Below are 23084 nucleotides of genomic sequence, written 5' to 3'. Positions count from 1 at the left end.
GGCGGACCAAGCAGCCAGCGGAGTTCTGCCTCTGACCATCCTGGGATAGCTCGGAAGGTACTGGCATCTAGTGCCAAGCCCGATGCCCGAGTCCGTTATTCTCTGAGCTCTACGTGCACCGCGGCCCATCTACACACACATAAATGTGACTTAAGCCAGGCGTGGTGAGGCAGGCCTTTGATCTCATCATTCCGGAGGCAGAGGCAAAAGAATCCCTATCAACAAAAACAAAAGAAATCGCCCGGGGCGGATGACGGAGCTTAGGTTTGGAGGGGCCACTGGAGAACCGGGACCCGGAGGAAGTTGCCCCTCACAATCATGGCGGACGACGGGAGCCCAGGAGCTTCAGAGCGGAAGCCGCCCTTCACAATCATGGCGGCCAGGGCGGGGCCGAGCGCCTCCGGCTCTGAGAGAAGGGGCTGGCCGCCCAGAGCAAAAGATCATGTGACTGGGAAGATGGCTGTCTTTCCCTGGTAAGGAAGAACCGGCGAGTGGGCTTCGGGGAGGGGTAGTCCTTAGCATCTCTCTGCGTGGGTGGGCAAATCGGTGGCCCCCACCCCAGCCTGGCTAGTCAGGACTAACGAAGAGCAGAAGCGCTGTCAGTCCTCTGCTCCTCCCCTCTGCGAGTCCACAGCTCGTTCACCCAACCCAAGCCTTCCCGGTCCTAGGCTTTCTTCTCCCTGGCAGGAGTTGGCACATCCTGGGGTTTCTGGGGAACGGGATGAACTTCCCCCAAGTCTGCCTCGGGGAGAGCTGGTAGTTTGTTTCCTGGGCTCTTCAGCCCGCCTGAAGGGGATTAGCTTTTCCCATCTGCAGAATGGGGCCACTCATCCTCTGTGTAGAGCCCTCAGGCGCAGTGTAATTGAACACAGAGGAGGGGATAGACCCAAAGGGAGCAGTCAGCCCCGCTGGCGGCTTGGGAAGACTGCCGAGAAGAGCCTCCAACTGTGTGCAGGATGAATAGGATTTCACCGAGCAGGAATAGCGTGTGTCCGAGTGACTGGAACCCGGGGCTTTTTTTATGCTTAGAAGTGAGGTGACCCTCGGGTTGCAGCAGGTGATTTGTGTCGATAAAGAATCCACAAAAGAGGCTGGAGGCCTTGCATCCCAGAGACTAATTTTCTGCCTTTTCAGATGATGGGAGGCGGCTTACAATGCTTGAGTGTGAACGAAAGTTTTGGCCCTAGGCCTTGAACACAACCAACATCAACCCCCTGGCTTTATGTTGGCTCGACACTTTGCCTCATTGCGTCCTGCAGACTCATTTTGTTGTTGTTTTAGTTAGTTAGTTTTTGTTTTGTTTTTCGAGACTGGGTTTCTCTGTGTAGCCTTGGCTGTCCTGGACTTGTGTTGTAGACCAGGCTGGCCTCAAACTCACAGTGATCCTCCTGCTGTTTGCCTCGGTCTCCACCTCCGAGTGCTGGGATTCCAGGCTTGTGGTCTCCTCAGAGACCACTTCAGGACATGGCACATCAGTGTGGGTACCATAGGCTTCTTAGATCAGACCCTGGGCTTCCTTCACCTCTCGTGCTTGTTTGGCTAAAAGGCCCCTATGAAAATTAGAAAAACTGAAGAGGCCAATGACTGAGAAACCTTTGGTTTTAGTTAACTCCTCTGGGATTGGTGATGAAAGAGTCCAGCAAGATACCTGTAGCACCTCTCCTCACTATGGGCATTACCTTTGCTATTTTCATCAGACATACTGAAGGGGCCACAGCTCCGCCAGTCCTAGGGTCTTCCCCCTCAGGCAGGGGCTAAACGTTTCTCCGTGTGGTACTGCATGCTCATATTTCAGGTTTGCCCCCTGCCTTCATGCTCCCTAATGGAAGAGACAGTTTGTGTCCGTCTTCTTCCTGGTGAGTGTTGGCATGTGGTAGTTTTGTCGATGAGTGAGGGAGCTGATGAGGCCCAAGGGAAGTGTGCTTCTGCTCCAGAGACCATATTTCTCAAGGGGTGTGCTAAGGGCTCAGCATGCAGCATCTTATTTAATACTCCACGTCCATGTTTTCATTTGAGAACATGGAATGAGAGTTGGCCAAAGCCATGCAGCCTGCCAGGTGAATTCTAGGGGCCTGGAAGCTAGAGAAGGTTCCTGGCCTCCTGGAGTTTGCTCTTTCCCCAGAGGAGGGAAGGTGGAGATGGAAATTGGCCTATGTCACCAGGAAAAGAACTGTTCCTGGGTGTGTACGAATAGGAGGTACCCGTATCTTTGTTAGAGGAAAAAGTCTGATTTTTGGCAACAGTTGAAACTGTACAGTTGAGTACATTTATCAGTGGGGCTGCTGTGACGGAGTGTGCTACAGGAGAGAGCATGGGCTTGGCTGCACACACAGTGAATGGGACAGACTAGCAAAGGGCGACCAGCAGCAGGTGGGAAGTTACTAAGGAAAATGTGGGTAAAGCCACCTGAGGGGTTCTCCCTGAAGGGAGGCCTAGTGATGAAATGTGTGTGCTCTGACAACTCTCTGACACTTCTCTTTCCCTCTTTCCCATTGGGACAGGTTCTGGTTATGTGGGGGGGGGGCTTTTCTCCAAGCCCCTTATGTCTTGAGGTTCCCCTGTATGATGGTGTTCTTTCTCCTTTGTCCTGTGCTCTGGCTCCTCCCTCCCATCGTCCTGCTCATAGACCCTTCCTCTTAACCCTGAGCTGATAAAGCTATATTTGCCATTTTCTTTTCTTTAGTCGCTGGCTGTCTTTTGCAAATGCCCAGCCTGGGCTTTTTCTTGCTTCTCTAGAACTTATTTTTCTGGGATACTTCCTCCAAGCCCTGGATGTGGACCCTGAGCCTTGCTGTCTCTGTCCCTGAGCCCAGGTCTCCTGAACTCTGCCATATCTCTCCAGCTCTGGGAGGTCGCAGGAGCTCTGCTGTGTCTGTCCAGCCCTGGGAGGTTTTGCCCCTAGCAATGGCTGCCTGGCTTCCTTGTAGCCTCCTGCCCTTTGCTTGCTTCATGCCATGAGTCCGCCAACACTGTGAAAACAGGGCTGGGGAACCTGGGCTCCTCTTGCTAAGCTCCTCTGTGCATTGGATCTGGCCTCTCAGATTCAGGATTTATTGGCAGAGTTTATACCTTCAAGCAGCTTGAAACTTGTTTTCATAGCTTAGTTTGGTAGAGTCTTCACCTAGCACACAAAATTTTGGGTTTCATTCCCTAGCATGGTTTAAATAGGGAGAGATGGAGCATGCCTGTAGTTCCAAGGCTTACAAGGTGGAGGCAACGAAGATCAGGAGTTTTAGGTCATGCTCAACTGCCTAGTGAGTTTTAGCTAGCCTGGGTTACATAGTGATTTCAAATAAATAATAAAATAATTTTTATGTTTCTTAGTGTTTTGTATTGTTCTTATGCGCGCCACATTCCTCCCCTGCACAGATGAATAGCCAAATGGATAACAGTCCAGATCATAGTTTTAGGTCTCAGTCACACATCTGATGTCACCTTTCTGGTTCTCCAAGTGTCTTGCTGTTCACAGGCACTCCCGGAACAGGAACTACAAGGCGGAACTGGCATCCTGCAGGTTGGAGACAGTGCCTCTGGAGTGTGGTGACTACCATCCGCTGAAGCCCATCACTGTGAGTTCTGTGTAGGCTCCCTACCGGAAGGCCTAGTCCATTGATGCTAGTGACATCAACCCCTCTCATTAGGTGAACTTCCTGTCACCCTTTGCACTCCCGCCTTCTCATGTGCTAAGTTGCCCTGGGGAAAAGCTGAGGACTCCTGATTTGGAAGCTTCCTGATCTTTCCGTTGGAATAGTAAGACTCACCCTGGCCACCTTGGTGGTGGTGGTGGTGGGTGGGGCAGTGGGTGGAGCTGTCCTGAAGAGTGGTTTAGACTATTTGGTTAAAACAAAATGAAAGCTTACAGGAGACCTGCTGGTCCCTTGTTAACGAATACTGTTAGTATTCGTTAACAAGTACAGCTGCCCCTTGTCCCATGGTGTCCTTGAAAGATTTGCTTCAGATACCCCACAGATACCAAAATCCTCTCAAGGTTCTGCTATAAAATTTTCGTATAACCTACGTACACCCTCCCACTTCCCATGTGGGCCGGGTGTGGTCGTGCACCCCTTCATCCTCACACTCAGGAGTTGAGTGCAGGAGGAGCAAGTGTTCAAGGTCATCTTGATTATACAGCAAGTTCAAGGTCAGCCCTGGCTACATGAAGCTGTCTCAAAGTAAATAAATAAATACAATACTTGCATTACTCTTAATACCCAATGCAGTGCCACCACCATGTCAAGGGCTGGTACACTGTGTGGTTTAGTAAATGACAGTCTGCACTGATCGGCTCCGATGCAGTCTCAAGGTTTTGCTAGTCAGGTATTCCACCATTGAGCCACACCCCAAGACAAACGCAGAGATTTTTATTGAATATTTGGTCATAGAGCTTTGGATGCTGAGTGCTGGTCACATCGTGGTTCGTGATCCTACCTAGAGCCCTGCTGCCAGGCAGATGCCGGGATGGCCTCGTTAGAAAGCAGCTTCCCAGGGCTGGAGAGACGACTTCACAGTTAGCACCTGCTGCTCTGGGAGAGATCCCAGCTTCAGTGTGCACTCACAAGCACATAGAAACTGCCCTGTGGTAGCGCTCTGGCTGCGTAGAGCGCTAGGCTAGTATGGCCTACCTAGTGAGGTCCTGTCTTAAAGACAAGCAAACAAGTAAACCAAAGAACACAGTTATACTTACTGCTACAAAGGAAATGAAGACTTTCCTACATTCTTAATATGGGGTTGGTCTGGATGTTGAGCAGTTTCTGCTCTGGCCACCAACTGGGTGACCTTCCAGCCAATTCTGACAGACTGGAAAAGCCAGTATCTTCCTCTGTTCTCACAGTCCATCCATAACACTTCTGCGACCCCACATATCAGATACCAGCAAGCCATTCTCCAGCAGACAGCAGCTTTGGGGGACACTTTGGTTCTGACCCTACTTAGGGATTTAGGTAGCACCAGACTCCATTTACTAGGGCTGGGGTTGAGCTGTGCCCTGGGTTTCTGACCTCCATAAATTAGGGTCTTGCTGTTCTTCCTTGGATTCTCTTAACTTGCTGAGACAGTGTGCAGAGCTCAGGGAAGTGTGGCAATTCCACGGGCCAGCTAGAGGCAGGGTACTTGAGGAGATGGGTCGGGATGGTCTGGGGATTCTCTGCCCCCCAGACCTCCTGCCACCTCCAAAAGTCTTTCATCATCACAGACGCTCCCTAAGGCTCCCTAAGGCCTTAAGTAGCCTTCAATAAGGGATTTAGTGTGGGAGGAGGCCCTCCATGGTGAAGCTGATTGTTTTTAACTCCAGTGCTGGCCTTGTCCTCCTGGGAGAATGGGGGTAAAGCCTGCGGTTCCTGGGTATGGCTGGTCTTCTTGGGGAGTAGCTGCATTGAGGAGGCCATGGAGATACTCTGTCATGTCAGCCTGTCACAGAATGTAAGCATTGCCTCCCCAGCAAATGGTAGGTCCACCCAGCTTGTACAGCAAGATGAAGTGACCTGGTTGACTGTCACTGGTTGCAGGTCCCAGGTGACCTCTACTTCTACCGCACAACTTTCTCCACAGGTCACTGAGTCAAAGACAAAGAAGGTGAGCCGGAAAGGAAGCACGTCCTCCACGTCCTCCTCCTCCAGCTCCGTGATCGACCCTCTGAGCAGCGTCCTCGATGGCACCGACCCCCTCTCCATGTTTGCAGCCACCTCAGACCCTGCAGCTGTGGTGACAGTCACAGTAAGGCAGCCTGGCCAGCAGCAGGCCTCTCGGGTGTCGGGTCCTTACCCGCAGGGATGGTAGTTCCAAGTGTAACAGATGATGCCTCTCGGCATTCTGATCATGACAATTCAGGGCATCCAGGTACCCACAGGATTTTGATTAGGAGTGTTGACTGAGAGGGGCTGGGGAGATCTGTGAGGTCTCTGTGTTTTCATTCACTGATTTAATCATTATTGTTATTGTTATTTTAAGAAGACAGGGTTTCACGTAGTGCACTCTGGCCTGTGCGAGAATAACCCTGAACTTCTGATTCTCCTGTCTGCATCTCCTGAGGGCTAGGTTTACTAATATGAGCCACCCCAGTTTTTTCAGTGCTGGAGACTAAGCCCAAGGCTTTGAGTGTGCTAGGCAAGCTCCCTACCAGCCGAGCCACGCCGCTAGACTCCCCAGTACCTCTGCATTTTCTAAAAAATATATTTTGACTTGACAGTATGTCTTAAAGAACTTTCCACTGTGACCTTGTTATTTTGCATGACTGCATTATATTCTGATTCCTTTGTTACCACCGGTGGAGTCTAGGGTGTCTGCTGGTATTGACAGCACACCAACATCTCTTAAATTCATCATGCCTCCTGGTGCCCGTGTGCAGGGCTCTGTGCAGGGGAGCTTCCCAGGAGCTCCCTACTGGATGAAGGCAGCGCATTTGTGCTGTTCTGAGGGCTGTGGTGGAGCCGCCCCTCAACGGCTTAGTGCTCTGTGCTCCTCCTGCCGGCATTGCTAAGTCTCACCTGTTTATCTGATTGAACATTAGTGGTTATATTACTTTTCTGTTATTTGGATTGTTGGGGAGAAGTTTTAGGTGTACGTTACAAAATTTCTTTTGATTGATTTATTTTATTTTGTGTGCATGATTGTTTTGCCTGCTTGCATGTATGCGCACTGCATGCCTGCATGTGGAGGACAGAGGGGCCCATCGTCTACCAGAGCTGAGATGGTCATGAGCTGCCATGTGGGATGGGTGCTCTGAATTGCTGATCCATCTCTCCAGCCCCTCACGTGCTTTTTATTTCCGTATTTTTATTTAAAAAATTATTTTGTATGTGTATGTGGTATGTATGTGTGTGTGCATATGTGTGTGGGGATACATGTAAGTGTACACTTGCTGGTGTTTGGAGGTCAGAGGTTGACATCAGGTGTTTTTCTGGATCGTTCTCCAGTTTACATGTTGATGTATTGAGGAGGAATCTCACTTCAACCCAGAACACACAGATTTGGAAGTCTCCCTAGCTAAATTGCTTTAGGGAGCCTATCTTCACCTCCATGCCTTGCAAGCGTGAGGACCCGAGCTTGATTCTAAGAACCCCTGTAAAAGGTTGGACAGAGTGGTGCATTCTTGTAATCCCAGTGTGGGCAGGGAGAGGCGGATCCTTGGGGCTTGCTTGGCCAGCTAATTTGGCCCAGTAGGTAAAGTACTAGGCCAGGGAGAGGTCTTCCCTCAAAGACTGTCTGAGAAAGGACAACTGAGGTTGACTTTTGGTGCATACACCCCAAACCAAACCAAACTATTATTGTGGCCTGGTGGACACTCCTTTAATCCCAACACTTAGGAGGCAGAGGAAGGCTGGTTCCAGGACAGCCAGAGCTACACAGAAAAACCCTGTCTTAGATTAACAAAAGCAAAGCAAAACAAAACAAACAAAAGAAGAAGAAGAAAAGAAAAGAAAATGCTATTCCTGGGGCTGGAATGTAGCCAGATGGTTAGGGCTTACCTGACATGCCCAGAGTCCGAGATACAAAACCAACAGTGTCAACAAAAGCTTCTGTCCTGAAGAGATTGCCTTGCCCTCCTTAGGACGGCTCCAGAAAGAAACGCGATAAGGATGACAACTCCTTCGTGGGACCTGATTTTGAGCCCTGGGCCAACAAACGGGGTGAAATCCTTGCCCGGTACACAACTACGGAGAAGCTGTCCATTGTGAGTTCCCAGCTGCGTATCAGCCTTAGTGGCCGGAGTCTCCCCTTCTATGTCAGTGTTATTTGGGAGAGAGTGTGCTAATTGGCTTCTAAAAAAAATTGTGTGTTAAGAGTTAGGGGTGCGGCTCAGTTCAGAAAGGGATTTGGCAGCATGGGCCTCTTGGGGAGGGCGAGTTGAGAAGGGAAGAGCACCCGGGATCGGAGGAGAGGGTGCACCTCTCTCCCTGTGTCTCCCTTGGAGCCAGAAGCTTGCTCTTCGGGTGGCTTAGTGAGTGAAGTAGTTGGCTGTGCCTGGGGCATTTGTAGAGTAGAGGCCTTCCCTTTGCCCCAGGCAAGTTACTCCCATCAGGACCGGCTCAGGTCAGCAGTGCCCACCCTAGACAAGCAGTTACTACTGTGGTAGTTAAGGTCGGGCTCAGTACTTATAAGCAAGTTCTTCCTTTGGACGGCATTAAGAACATTATGTGTCTCCTTACTCTGAGGACAGGTCCAAAGGTGGGGAGTCCAGGGTTGGGGTGACAACTTCTAGGACAAGGTTTCAGGCCTTTCTGTCTCATTCTGCTGTTTCTAGTGTTGTCTCATGTGTAAGTTGAGAAAAATGTAGTCCCTCCCATCCAAGGAGGGCTCCTGGCAGTCCACTGGGCACTACAGTTCCTATGGTTTTGGAGGTGGCTGTGGACATATATAGCTGCAAGGGAGGCTGTTTGTGCAGCGTAGCCTCATGACCTTCTGATTGTTGGGGAGGTTCTCCCGCAGCATTTCTTTCTTCTCCCTTTCCACAGGGCATGCTGACAGAATGGCAGAGAGAACTGATTGTCTATTAAACACTTTTTCTTCAGTTTTCTTGAACGCATAAGTTACTTCCAAGAAGCGTTTCTCAGGCATCAGAACTTTCAACCCCTGAGGGTCATTTGGAAATGTGTAGAGTTATTTTTGGCTTTTACAACCCTAGCGGTTGCTTGGCATGTTGTGGGTGGAGTCCAGAGAGGCTGCAGAAGTCCACAGAGCATAGGCTAGACCCACAGAGGCAGGAGCATGATGGCTGAGAAACTTTAATAAGGATGTTCAGAAGGGTCTATTGCCCAATGCTACCAGCAATATCAAAACTTTCACTGTTTGTTGCCTTACTTGGAGAGCCCTCACATGAGTTAAAATTCAACTTGTAGGTGGTTTTTAGCACAGGACTTGAACTCACTTCCAAGTGTCTATATTGGGAAGCTCACAACTGTATACTTCCACCTTCAGAGGATCCCACACCTCTGGCCTCTGAGGGCACCAGCACTCACATGCACATAATTCCCATCCACAAAATTAAAGTAAGAAAAAAAAAAGAGAAAAACATTAATTACTGTTTTTGTTTTGTTTCTGCAGAATCTGTTTATGGGATCTGAAAAAGGTGAGATGAGTGTTTGTTTTGATTGGTAAATTCTGCCCGTGCCTTCAGTGTTATTCACAAAGGAAGGGAAGCTTATGTCGTGCAGCTCTCATGAGGTTTGTACAGCTGAGAGCTGGGAATGATGGATGCTGGACAGAAACACACGCACAGAGCATTAGTAAAAAGAGGCCAGAGAGCTCCCCAGGAGTAAAAGGCAAACTTCCTGGTTGACCTTTAGGAACACAGAACTCCAGATCATTTCCCACCAGCTGAGGATAGCTTTAGACACTACCCCCTATTTCTGTGTGTCCTGTGTGTGTAGGTGTGCATGAAACATGTGTCTGTGTGGAGGTCAGAGGTCAATGTTATGTGTCTTCCTCAATTGTTCTTCACCTTATTTATTTATTGATACAGGGTCTCACTATGTAGCTCTGGTTGTCCTACACTCTACATATTGTAGACCAGGCTGGCCTTGAACTCACAGAGATCTACCTGCCTCTACCTCCTGTGTGCTGGGGTTAAAGGCATGTACCACCACACTCAACTCTTTCACCTGATTTTTGAGACAGGGTCTCACTGAACTTCTGGCTCCCTGATTTAGCTAGACTGGCTGGCTGGCAGGAAAGCTCCAGGGACCCAGACTCAGGTGCTCATGTGCCGGGGCCAGCCGGGCAGAGTCGAACGGTTCTTGAGTTGGGAGTGAGGATTAAAATTAATAAAATAAACACACAGCACACAGGAAACTTTTTAAAGGTCCAGACTCGACAGCCATGGCAAAAGGCAGGCTGCTGCAGCAAGCATTGCCAGCAGCAAGCCTCAAGTCTCTGCCTGACTCCTCTGTCGCCAGCCTCCTGACCTCTTTATTTTGTGAGGAATTACTTTTTGCCAGTATAACATCTCAGAACAATGGTTAATTTGCACAAGGAGCTAGAGGAAGAGGTGTGGCCCTCACAAGCTATCCCACCTGCTGTCACAAACAAAAGGAGATGGACTTGCAAGTTCTCTGCTATTAGTAAAGGCCTGCTAAAAGCCATCTCTCCACCGAGATTTAAATATCAAAGCTTGGAGTCACGCCCCCCCCCCCCACTCTCATGCCTGTGTCAAATATGTTACTGACTGAGGCATCTTCTCCAACCCTAGACCCTTTCCTTTGCCTTAGATCAGTGGTTCTCCGCCTTCCTAATGCTGCATCCCTTTAATACATTTCCTTGTGTTGTGACCCACATAAAATCCTTTTCATTGCTGCTTCATAACTGTGATTTTGCTACTATCATGAACCATAATGTAAATATCTGTGTTTTCTGATGGTCTTAGGTGACCCATATTGCGATTGTGGGGTTCTCATTGAGGACTGATGCCCTAGATCTTTGTCCCGTGGGGGAGAAAAAAGCACATGTGCTCAGATTTACCAGCCTTTGGTCCATGGACACTTGGAGGGTCAGATGTTCAAAGTTATCCTCAGCTACCATAGCAAGTTCAAGACCAGCCAGGGCTATGTGATACTGTATTTTTTTTTTTTTTAAAGATTGAACCCCTAAGGTCATAGTATTAGTGGTGGATGTGAGTCTTCATAAATGGGAATAAGGAGAAACAAGCTAACGTAGGCAAATTATTTAGACCCCTTGATACCATCATTGTTATGGTATGCATATGATATATTTTCTGTGTTTGTATTGGGTATCTGTGTGTGGTACATGTATACAGTATGTGCTGTGTGTGGGCCAGGACATGAATGTGCAGAGGCATAGAGCGTCCTCCTCTGTCATTTATTGTCTTGAGAATGGAGCTAGCTTGCCTGCGTCTGGAGCTAGCTAGGCTGGTGGCCAGCAAGGCCCTATTTATTGTCCTTCTGTCTGCCTCAACAGTGTTGTGGTTAACAGTTCTTGTGCAGTCCCATCTGGTGTTTTCCATGCACTGTGAGGATTTAGACTCACATCATGCTTGCTCAGCAGGGCCTTTTACCCACTGAGCCATTTTCCTATCCCCAGGGCAGTATCTGGAATGCTTGTAGGGCTGTTTTGGAAGGCTGGGATCTTTAGCGATGGAGCTGGCAGACTCACTAGTGGTTTGATGGTTATAACTAGCCTCTGGTTCTGACCCTGTTTTCTGCTTCCTGGTCTGTCCTCATACGAGTAGCCTGCACTGCCATGACCGTCACACTTTGGGACTGGCCTGACTAGGGTGGTAGGAAATGAAGAAATAACAGACACATGCACAGAAAGGTTGGGCTCAGTGGTCCAGTGCTCTGATGGAGACACACGCCTAGCCTGGAAACTTAGAATGAGGAGGTAGGTCTACCATACACAGCAGAATCAAGAGGAGGTTAGCTACTCTGTAGGGGGAGCAGATTCAGGTTATAGTTGTCTGGGAGGACAGACCTAGGGTTGATATATTCTGTACACACCATAACCATCACCGTTCATACTCAGACCAAGAGGCCTAGCAATTTCCTTGGGTCTCAGGCATTGGGGTCCTTGCTCATGCATGAATGCTCATCCCCCTCCACTCCACCTTGTCAGCTGCTGTGAGCCGAGCTGCTTCCCCATGACTTCCCACATACGTGGGCCTCTAAAGCCCTGAGCTGGGATAATCATTAAACGTTTCTCCCATGAGTTGTTACTGTCGGGCGTGTTGGTCACAGTGTAGTTCTTGGCAATTAAGTAGTTTTTGCCGTGCTGCTAAATGATAATAGACTCCCTACCAGCCAGTGCCAGGGCCAGGAAACCAGGGCCTGAAACAAGACTATGAATAGCTTTGTGTGGGAGCAGCCTTGTAACAGAATGCCCCAGACAACCACTGAAAAGGAGGACAGGCATATTTTGGCTCACAGTTTCAGAGGTTTGTGTTCCGTGGCTCTTGGCTCTGTGGCTTTGGGCCTGTGTTGGCACAGTCCAGTGTAGTGAGAACACTTGCCAGAGGAGGCCTGGTCACCTATAGGAAGTAGAAAGAGAAAGAAGGGCCAGGGTCTCCTTAAGAGTACATTCTCAGTGGCCTAACTTCCTGACGCTGACTCCACTTCCTTTGTCCGCCACCTCCCACTGGCACCATGAGCTGGCCACCAAGCCTTCAGTACATGGGCCTTTACGGGACGTTCCAGTTTCGTCCTGTATTCATTTGGTAGAAAGAGCAAAGGCTAAGTCAGTCACATGACCCTCAGACCATCATGGGCAGCCCTTTGGAAACAGGGAAATGATTCTGAAATTGGTGGGCTTGGATGGCAGCAGTGGTCTGGACAGGCCCCCTTTCCTTTAGTCTGGTCTGTGACTTCGAGTCCTTCACCTGCATCCATTGGCTCCTGCCAGTTTTGGGGCTGGTGTTGACAGCTGCCAGTTGAAACAGCTAGGCCTGTTTGCCTCAAAAGAGGCTTTTGACATGGTCTTCCCTCCCTGAGCAGGTGGAGAGGTGGGTGTTTATGTAAGTATAAAGGCCTGTATTGCGACGTCATGAGCGCATGCCTGAGAGGCACTCCAGTTCAAGGCAAACAGGAGTATAGCAGAGTTTTGCATTGTCCCTTTAGGTAGAAGCAAACAGTGGGGTGTGGTTTACAAATACTATATGTGGGAGTTCACCTTTCTGGGACTGGGGGCAGGTGCTGGTGGGAAAAGCTTCTGCTAGAACATGAGCCCTCAAGGAAACTGAAACTGCTTTTATCATCTCAGCATTCTGAGGTGAATTTGTTTCCTGGAATGTTTATGGTGACATGCGAAAGATGCCTTTCATGCTGGGTATTGGTGCAAGAGTAAAACGCTTGCATGACTGTTATCTCTCCCACGTAGGCAAGGCTGGGGCTGCGGCTTCTGCCATGTCAGAGAAGGTGCGGACCCGCCTGGAAGAGCTGGATGACTTTGAGGAGGTAAGCAGGCCACTTCTGGGGCACAGTGAGCAGGGTACTCTCCAGCCGTCCTGCCAGAGGTCTCCAGGCTAGGTGGCTACAGTAGACTTCCCGGGGTCCTGACTTAGTTCAGAGAAGATGCTAGGGCATGATGGCCACTCACGAGGCAGCCTGATGTGAACTGGTTCTTCTGGAGGCCTCTTTTCACTTTGTGATGTGGGAGCAATTCCTTTCTCATCTGGGGACATCGTCAGTGGTAAAATCCATGTGGCGTCACCCCCAATGCAACAGCTTTGTGCGGCACACAGATCCCACCTCAAAGCATTGTTTACACACGACCTCTCTGCCTGTGGCCCATGAGCGCCCTAGAGTTGCTTGTGTATGCAATGACAAACTGCCTTGTTTGCAAACTTTTAAGAACTGGCAAGTTGGGGTCTGGGGGAATGACCTAGTTAAGTGCTTGCTATATAAGCGTGAAGACCTGAGTTTGATTCCCAGTACCCATTGTAATGAAGCCTGGAGTATTTGCCTGCATGTATGGATGTACACCTCTTGCATATGTGGTGCCAGAAGGAGCCAGAAGAGGGCATTACATCCCCTGGAACTGAGTGATAGCTGATGGTGAGCTGCCACATTGGTTCTGGGAACTGAATCCAGGTTCTCTGAGAGATCATGAGGGCTCTTAACTGCTGAGCCATCTCTCTAGCCCCAAATCTTTATGCCAGAGCTTCTGGTACCAAGTAGGGTGCACAGTAGGTCTTCAGGATAAGTCTTGGTATCCCGTGTAGCATGAGTGCCCAGCAGATCTTGACTTCACCAGCTGCAGGCTGGGGTGCGGACGCGGGACACTGAGCGGCAAAGTGCAGCTGGTCCCTGTGTGGAGGCCGTGCTCCAGGACTTCTCCTTCCCCTCCTGTGCTCACAGCTCTGCCTGCTGTCCACAGGGATCCCAGAAGGAGCTGCTGAACCTGACCCAGCAGGACTATGTGAACCGCATCGAGGAGCTCAACCAGTCCCTGAAGGATGCCTGGGCCTCGGACCAGAAAGTGAAGGCTCTGAAGATTGTCATCCAGGTCAGGCTGTGGGAGGTTTTGGGTTTTTTCATTTCTTAAATTTTCTGTGTACTACTCTACTCAATTTTGATTTTTAGAGTCCTCCGTCAAGGTCTTTCCCTTATTCATCTCTTCCATACTCACAGATGTCCTTTGAAAAGTCGTGATTATGACTCTGGTTTTGTGAGATGACCAATCCTAGGGCTACCATGTACAGCTGTACCGGTTGTGCTTTGCATGATTCCAGGAACCACTCTTGTCCTGGACGACAGAATTAATGATTTACTGGTGCTGTGCAGTACACAGGCCCTGGGACAATTGCTGTCATATTCGTGATTTGTACACGCTAAGGCTTGGTTGCTTCAACCAGATGGATTGTCTTGGAATCTGAGATTAATGTCCTTGTTGTATATTTTATAGACATAGTTACGTAAAGAAAATACAGGCAAACTGTAAAAAAAAGTGTGGTCAGCATATCATCTTGGTGAATTTGTGGTTTGGTGATAGCTTTTGGAGTCAGTCTTTTAAGGAAAAGGTTTTTTGTTTTTCTTTTTGAAGATTTATTATTTTATTTATTCATGCATTTATTTATTTATCATTATCTACTTATCTATCTATCTATCTATCTATCTATCTATCTATCTGTCTATCTATCTATTTATGTTTTTCAAGACAGGGTTTCACTGTATTATTCTGGCTGTCCTGGAATTTGCACTGTAGTCCAGGAATTTGCAGTGTAGCCCAGGATGACCTTGAACTCAGAGACCTGCCTGCCTTTGCCACCCCCTGCAGTGCCACCACTGCCCAGCTATTTTTATTTTGACTTGTGCATATGTGCATGTGTCTTTCTGAGTATATACCATGTCTGTGTGTGTTCCCATGGAAGCCAGAAGAGGGAGGCAGGTCCTCAGGAGCTGCTCTTGCAGGTACATCTGCTGTTGGTGCCAGGAACTGAACTCAGATCCTCTGGAAGAGCAACAAGTGCTCTTAGGTAGAGAGCCATCTCTTCATCCCCAGGAAGAGGTTTTATTCTGCCCGTTTGCCCTGAAGACACTCTTCTCCTGGTGAAGAGTACTTTGGTCAGGGGCTGGGATGTGGGTGAGTTAGTAGAGTTCTGGCCTAGTGTGCAGACAGGCCTGGGTTTGGTCCCCATATTTGGTGTGTTGTCATATGGTTACAGATTTAGTACTTCAGAGGTGGAGGTCATCCTTGCCTGCACAGCCTGCTGGAGGACACCTGTCTCAAAACAACAACAAAATAGTAATAGTAATAATAATAATGCAAAATTTAAAAAAGAAAACAGTAGAGCTAGTACAGCCCTTGGAGGTAACCCAGTACCTGGTGGTTGGATCCCCAGAACCCACATAGGAAGGAGAACTGACCCTGCAAGTTGCTGTTGACCCACACATGCACATCATGGCCCAGAGTGGCACGTTCCCTCTCTGCAGTACACAGAAAATAAGTAAATGCTTGTAAAAAAAAATAAGGAAAGTGAAAGGAGTGCTCAGGTCATGGTCAGAGGGAGAATTCACATGCACCATGTTACTGGTTTGGAGCAGCGTGTCTGAAACAACCATTTTAGTTCAGAGGGACAGCCATCACTGTCACTGCTTGTCCCGCTAGTGGGGCATTTCTCCTCTAGGGGTGTGTGCACATGGCTCTTGAAGTGTTTGAAGTTGAATCTGTGTGCAGCAGCAGGGTGGTCTTTTCTGGGGTTTCATGACTCAAGCAGAGCTGGGCTATTTCTCTCTTGTCCTGTTTATAGAGTAAACACTCCTGGAGAAAGGGCCTCTCCTCCTGCCTGCAAACTGAGGCAACTTCAAGTTCAGATAGCTGCAGGTGTTTGCCCTGTAGAGTGACCGCAGACCGGAACTTAGGACTCTGTCTGAGGTCACTGACTCAGGGAAGGGAGCAAACACTGTCTGGTTAATCCTTACGTGCTGGGTCCTGAAGTTGTACATATTTTGGAGGTTACTATAAGAAAACGATGGCATATCGGGAAATAAGCAAGGCCCCTTGTTTGCTCTGTGACTGGCTTTTTTTCTTTCTTTCTTTTGTAGAGTACTTACCTCCCTGAAATCTCTAATCAAAGTAAATTTCAGCATGTATCCTAGAATGCAGTGGAGCCTGGCATAATCCCAGTGCTAATCCCAGCACTGGAGGGGCTGGGTCTAGAGGATAGCTAGTCCGCTGCTAGCCTGAGCTGTGTCCAGGACCCTACTAACCAGGCAGTGGTGGCATACACCTTTAATCCCAACACTTGGGAGGCAGAGGCAGGTGGAACTCTGAGTTTAAGGCCAGCTTGATCTACAGAGCAAGTTCCAGGACAGCCAGGACTACACAGGGAAACCCTGTCTCGACGTCCTCCCCCCCCAAACAAAAACACAAACCCTGTCTCCTCAAAGGAAAGAAATACGATGACTTTTAGTACATTTATAGCTGTATAAGAATCCCGCATTATCCAGTTTTAGAACATCTTCATTACTCTAGCCCCCTCAAACTTGACTGCAGTCAGACTCCACCATACTCCTCTCAGAATACCACAGCCTGCTTCTGCCTGGGCATGCCACAGGGGTAGGGCTCGTTCTGTACATAATCATCTGGCTTCTTTTCGTTTAGCTGAACATTTTTGAGGTGCATGTGGGTTGTGTCGTATTGTTGCCATGTTCCTCTGAATTGTATTCCTTGGCATGTGTCACCATAGTTCCTGTACCTGTGAACAGTTGATGATGTTGAGTTGGTTCTGCCCTCTGAATGTTTCACAGGACTCTGTGGATTTAACATCATCTTCTCATCCTCTGGGAAGATTCTGGGAGCGGTCCTGCTGGGGCAGATGGTGGGTTTCTATTTCGATTATTTAGAAACTACCAAACTGCTTTTAAATATGGTTGCCCTTACGTTCCCACCAGCAGTGCTAAAGGCACCAGTCCCTCCCCAGTGCCCTAGTCGGCTGTGTGTCAAGGCATGTATATGGAGGTCAGAGGAACAGCTGTGGGTGTTCAGTCCTCACCTTCTGCTTTGTTTCTGACAGAGTCTTTTATTGCTGGGTTCTGTATGCCGTGCTAGCTGACCCAAGCTCAGGGGATTCTTTTCTTGCCTGTGGTCTCGAGGTAGGAGCCCTCAGATTTAGGGGATTTGAGCTCAGGCTTTACCCACTGAGCCACCTTCCCAGCAAACAGCTAGTATTCTACTGTCATTGAAAACAAAGCAAAACGCCGCCATCATCATTTCAGTGTCATTCCAATAAGCTGGTGAGTTTGACTGTAAGTCCGTCAGCCTTAGTGACATGTCAGCAGCCAGCCAGCGAATGGTTGTGTGTCTCAAGCTCTGCTGCAGGTGAGGCTAAACCCGGAAGCTGTGTGAGACCCTGTCCAAGCTGCACCCAGCCTACTTTCCTTAGCATCTCAGTGGAGGATGTGTTCTTAGGCCACTGTGTGTGCTGCACGCTTGCCTTTGGGTGTAACAGTCTCACAGAGCCCTTGTTCTTAGCTAGCTGTGGGGCACACATCTGTAATCCCAGCAGAGGCAGGCGAGTCTCACCTTAGTTTACAGAGAGAGCTCCAGGACAGCAAAGGCTACCCAGAGAAACTCTGTCTTGAAAAACAACAAACAAAACCAAACCCATTTCTTTGGTGTGTTGGCTGGAGAGTCTTTATCTCTGAGTGTACATGGTGTGTATACATATAGCGGGGTACCTTTATGTGCATGTGGAGGCCAGAGGTTAATGGTGGTTGGGTATCTTCCTCAGTTGCTTTCCCCTCATTATGAGAGACAGTCTCTCATGGAACCTTTTTTTATCACTCATGTTTAGCTTCTGGCTGGCTAGCAGGCTCTGCCCACCTAGTACAGGGTGTCTGGCTCATGCCACCAAGCCTGGCTTTTTACAGGTGCCCTGGGGATCCAAACTCAAGTCTTTATGCCAAGCATGCTATTCACTGAGCTATCTCCCCAGCAGCTCCCTGGAGATTCTGTATTCTTTTTAAAAATATTTCTTTAATTTTTGAAATGGTAATATAATGACATCATTTCTCCCTTTCTTTTCTTTCCCCTAGACCCTCCCACATACTCTTCCTTGCTCCCTTTGAAATTCATGACCTCTTTTTTCATTAATTGTTGCTACATGCATGTATATATGTATATGCATACGTATACATATGTGTTACGTGTCTAGTGTTTTTTCTGTGTGTGTTTTCAGAGCTGAGCATTTGGTATTAGATAACCAGTTGCTGTGTCTTCCCTGGGGAGGACTGTTTCTCCTGCTCTCAGCATTCCTTAGTTGCCTGTGGTTCCTTGTGTAGTGTTGAAGCCTGGTGAGCTTTCCCTGTCCACGTTAGCACATTTGTTGTTGTCCTCGTTCAGCTCATGATGTAGTCGTGATGTGAGACCGTGGTGTCCCTTGAGATTGTTTCTTTCTTACATCCTTCCCAGAGCATCCAGGTCTTACCAGAAAAGTCTTAGGAAATAGTACCATGACCTTTGAAACCATAGTATCTTGAAAATGGTGCTATGTAAGGTAATTTGACTTCAAGAGGTTGTTATGATTTTAACTTTGGATAAAAAAAAAAAAAAAATTCTGGTTTTCCTCATCTTTTTAAAACACATTGTTGTGACAGCAATTCAGGAGGAAATCAGCACACAGCTTCGTGGGATGTCTCAGCTGGGCAGAATATAGCATCTTTTGCTGGACTTAAGTCTGTCTTGCCTGCTCCATAGATAAGGGGCCCTGCGTGGTGGTGGTGTAGGAGGGGGTCAGGAGATGTCATGTTCCTGGAAGCATGGGGTGTGGGCTGTAAACAGTCTCTGGGATTTGGGGTTGTTTGTGTTTGGGTTTTTTTCTTTCTTCTTTTTCTTCTGAGCCTTAAGATCTCCATGAACGATTGTTTAAGTTGGGAACTGTCATAAAGGGCTATGAAGATCACAGAGCAAGACAGCAGGGGCTGGAATTCCAGATGCATCCAGATGCCCCCTGCTGTCAGGATCCTTGTTTTAACAGCTCATGTCTTCCTGTCCCCGGGAGAGGGTTTCCACTGATCAGACACAGTGTTTATGCAAAGACATGTCACGCAGAGGAGTGCATGGCCACTTTCACAGCTTGGAGGCTGGGGGACAGAGCCAGAGTGAAAATAGTCCCCAGGGGACTCAGCTTGCTGGATGTCTTGACCACCGCATACATGCCCTGCTCAACAGATATGCATATTTATGGACCTTTCCTTTAGTATCTTATTTATTTATTTATTTGAATATGTAGTAAACATGCAGGCACGGGCATGTATGTCCAGAAGACTCAGGAGGATGTCAGGTGTCTTCTATTGTCTCCTCCTCATCTTCTTCCTCCTCCTCCTCTTCTTCTTTTCCTTCTCCTCCTTCTCTTTTTTTTCTTCTTGACAGGGTTTCTCTGTGTAGCTCTGGCTATCATGGAACTCACTATGTAAGCCAGGCTGGTCTTGAACTCAGAGACACCCCTGCCCGGTTCAGCAGATAAGGAAGATCCTTCCAGAAGTCTTCCTCAGTCTCAAATCCATGGCTTTATCAGAGCCAAGCTTTCCAGAACATTGTTGTAGGGGGCTCTGTAAGCATTCTGGTTCCTTTTGTCAAAAGCGAGTGGTGGCTCTGGGGAGATGGCTGACTGGGCAAGAGCAGTTGCCATGCAGGTGAGAAGACTTGAGCTTGAGTCCCCAGCACCCCTGAGAGAAGCTGGACATGGCAGTGCTTTCCTGTAACCCTGGCCCTGCAGGCTGGAAGACAGGCAGATTCTAGGAGATTGCCGGCCAGCAAGACAGCCAGCCTAGCTAAAAGGTAGCCTAGCCTAGTAATAACACCAGAGAGTGATAACTCTCTCTCTGGGGGAGACCCTGTGTCAAGGGAATAAAGCGAAGATCACTAGGAAGACACTCGACATCTTCTTTAGACTTCCGTATGCACACACGTGGTTGTGTGCCCGCATACTACACACAAGCATACAAAGAAAAAGTACAAGTGTGGCTAGGGAGATGGCCCAGCATTTAAGAACACTGGCTGCTCTTCCAGAGGACCGGGGTTTGATTACCAGAATCTACATGATGGTTCACAACCATCTATAACCCACATTCCAGGGGATCCATCACTCCTTTCTGACCTCTGGCGGCAGCAGGCACATAGCATGGTGCATGCACACACATGCAGACAGAACACCCCTACACATAAAATCTAAACACAAAGTAAGGAAAGGCTTTTCTCACCCTTGTCCCCCGCGGGAGGGGCTGACACAGGGTTTGGCGCCCGTCGGTGTGTTAGCTTGTTTATAGAGATCATTAGTTCTCCTCCGAGTCAGGGGCACCAGAGTGAATGCCCTGTCCTGTTCTCTCATTCCAGTGTTCAAAGCTGCTGTCAGACACGAGCGTCATTCAGTTCTACCCCAGCAAATTTGTCCTTATCACCGACATCCTCGATACCTTTGGTGAGTACCGTAGCCCTTGTGTATCTAGGAAAGTGGCTGTGAGTGGTGCGTAGGGTGGCCCTTCTGTGGCTCCAGTCAGGAGAGAGCACTGTGATTTTTCCCACCGTTTTTTAAATCAAGTCAAAAGGTCGTATATATAGAACAGCATGTGATGTATATTTTACCTTAACAGAGTGACAGATGACGTTTTTACCTTGGTTGACAGATGGTAGCATTTCATCGCGGGTGTACCGTGTATGGTAGTCAGGTATTGGCATGTCTGTCCACTGCCCCAGACACCTATCACTTCCTTCTGTTGGGGACATTCGCAGTCCTCTAAACTAGCGATGGGACGTGTTTCCCTAGTTGCCGGTTGTCTGCGTTCTGAATTTTAGGAGTCTCTCCTTGCAGCCCACTGCTCGGGCGTTCTTTAGCACCCTTACTGTTCTCCTCTGATCTTCATATGGGCCAGTGGAGCGATGAGTGAGGTGGGCAGGTCAGCAGGCACATGTCCAGGCCAGGCTCAGGTCCTCCACCTCCAGGGTACCTGACAAGTGCACTGATTGGAAGTGTGTGTTTGTCGGTTTCTGTTACTGTAACCAAGTGCCCAGGATAGTCAGTTGAGGAGGAAAGGTTTATTTGGGCTCACAGTTCTCAAGTCTCCATTTTTGATTTGGGCCCGTGGCATGGCAGTGCAGCGTAGCAGGAAGCAGGAACATGTGACAGGCTGATCCACCCGCCTCAAGGCCAAGAAGCAGAAGAGGAGGGAAAGGGCTGGGGCCTCACACCTGCTTCAGGGGGAACTCTTGGTAGCTTAAATACTTGCAACTAGGCTCCACCTCTTAAAGGGGCCACACCTTCCAAGAACACTGTTGGAGCCAGCAGATGAAAATAAGCGGCTTGTGTCAGAACTTGGTCGATAAGCTCCGGAATGAATATCTGACCCACACCTTGAGGGCCACAACATCCTGTAATACTTTTTAACTTACTCTAGGTAAACCTGGTGAACTCATGGGAAAGAGCCAGCTTCTCCCAGGATGTGTCTGCAAATGTGCCATCTGCTCTTTTCTTTTCTTCTCACTGAAAAAAAAAAAAAAAAAAAAAAAAAATCTCAACGCTAAGAATGTGTGCCACTAGGTGGCAGCATGCCCTCATGAGTTGCTGCCTGCTGCCAGGTGCCATTTTCCTGTCTCTAATTAGCAGCGTTTATTTAGTGTTTGCTCCTGTGGTGTGTGATGTGAATACCATATGTCTCTTTCTCCTAGGAAAGCTTGTCTATGAGCGCATCTACTCGATGTGTGTGGACAGCAGCCGCGGTGCCTTGCCAGGTAATGCCATGCTTCCTGGGCTCTGGGCGCCAGTCTGCCTTAAATCACAGCTAGAAGGTTTTTAATCAAGTCCGGACTTACTGAAAACTGATAAGGTTTTTAATCTAATGTGTTGAAAGAATCACGTTTGAGGTCTGATTGTCTCAGTCATCCACAGCCATCAGAAGGTTGGCAAGCAGGCAAGTCATTAGAAGGTACAAAGTGAAAGGGGGTAGAAATAGACCCGCCCGGCTGCACACCAGCTCCTCTTCTGCTCATCAGAGCCACACTCCTGTTTCATGTATGTCTTTCTTCCCAAGAAGCAAATTGCTTAAAACAGAACTGTGCATGTATGAAAAGATGTCCAAAAAAATCAATAGTAGCAGACGCCCTGACTTCTCAGACTATGCATAAGTTATGCTGGCGGTAAATGAATTGCCAGTCAGCTTTAAATTCCCAGGAGGTTCTAATGGGACAGGTGGATGGTGGGCTTCTGTTGTCACGTGAGCGATGGTGACGATGTGTTCAGATGCAGCGTCTTCAGCTGCGGCTTCCTTTCCTTTTCCCTCTTTACCAACCAAGCTTTGCTGCAAGAGACCTGCCCGTTCACACAAGCTGGACCAGCAGCCTGGGCTGTCGTTTCACCCTCCTTCTCACTCGTGGCAGTGGTTCTTGCCTGGGACAGTAATAGTGGCAATAACCCATATATACCCTTCCTATACCCTTCCTTTTTTTCCTGCCCCACTCCCTTTTCTTTCACCCCTCCTTCTCTTTTCCCTCCCTGGCCCTTCTTCTTGTCCATCCATCCTCCCTCCTACCCATCCTCTCCCCCTCCCCTGCCCACCTACCCACTCCTCACCCATCCCTCTACCTACCCTTCTGATCCTCCTGCTTCCCCTCCATCTGTCTTCCCACTGCTCACCTGCCCATCCATCCACACACCCACCCATCTTTCTACAGCTCTTCAGTGTGCAGGTTTCTCACAAAGAAAGCCAGCTATACACAGCTTTGGTCTATATGAGCCCTTAGGAGCCGCCTGGTTCAGTGGTGGGCAAGTGTAGCAGGGTCAGAGCGGCGAATGCACTGTCTGGTCCCATGGCCACCAGCCCCGTGTGGCTCTTGAGTACTTGCGATGTGGCTGGCAAACTGAGATGAGTTTTGAGTGTAAAAAGAAAAGACACTCGATAGCCTGGTGTAGAGGTCCCTGACTGGAATTCAGTATGCACCAGCACTCTGGAGACCGTGATAGAAGGATTATAGCTTGGGCTACATTGTGATATCCTGTCTCTAAACCCCAAGGTCTAAGGACTTAGCTCAGTGTGGCGTGCCTACCCGACATGGCCATGATGTCATCCCCATCACTGCAGAAAGGGAAAAGAAAGACAAAATACACACACACACACACACACACACACACACACACACACACACACACA

At 48.7% G+C, this 23084-nt stretch overlaps 1 protein-coding gene across 1 annotated transcript in view; it reads left to right on the top strand.

Annotated features, from left to right (window-relative positions):
• Nucleotides 1–370: 370 nt before the first annotated feature.
• The window catches only part of Vps35l (VPS35 endosomal protein sorting factor like), a 101200-nt gene continuing 78486 nt past the window's right edge, over nucleotides 371–23084 (top strand). Inside the window, exons 1-9 of the mRNA XM_055627537.1 lie at nucleotides 371–473; nucleotides 3470–3569; nucleotides 5548–5712; nucleotides 7547–7669; nucleotides 9040–9064; nucleotides 12820–12896; nucleotides 13819–13947; nucleotides 20278–20362; nucleotides 21607–21669. Coding sequence (XP_055483512.1) covers nucleotides 373–473; nucleotides 3470–3569; nucleotides 5548–5712; nucleotides 7547–7669; nucleotides 9040–9064; nucleotides 12820–12896; nucleotides 13819–13947; nucleotides 20278–20362; nucleotides 21607–21669 — 868 coding nt within the window. The 5' untranslated portion in view covers nucleotides 371–372. The remainder of the gene's footprint in view (nucleotides 474–3469; nucleotides 3570–5547; nucleotides 5713–7546; nucleotides 7670–9039; nucleotides 9065–12819; nucleotides 12897–13818; nucleotides 13948–20277; nucleotides 20363–21606; nucleotides 21670–23084) is intronic.

Source organism: Psammomys obesus, unplaced genomic scaffold (assembly GCF_907164565.1).
Source record: "Psammomys obesus unplaced genomic scaffold, mPsaObe1.curated_primary_1811, whole genome shotgun sequence".
Classification (NCBI taxonomy): Eukaryota; Metazoa; Chordata; class Mammalia; order Rodentia; family Muridae; genus Psammomys; species Psammomys obesus.
Note: the sequence above shows the minus strand (reverse complement) of the source record. Positions and strands in the feature narration are given on the sequence as shown.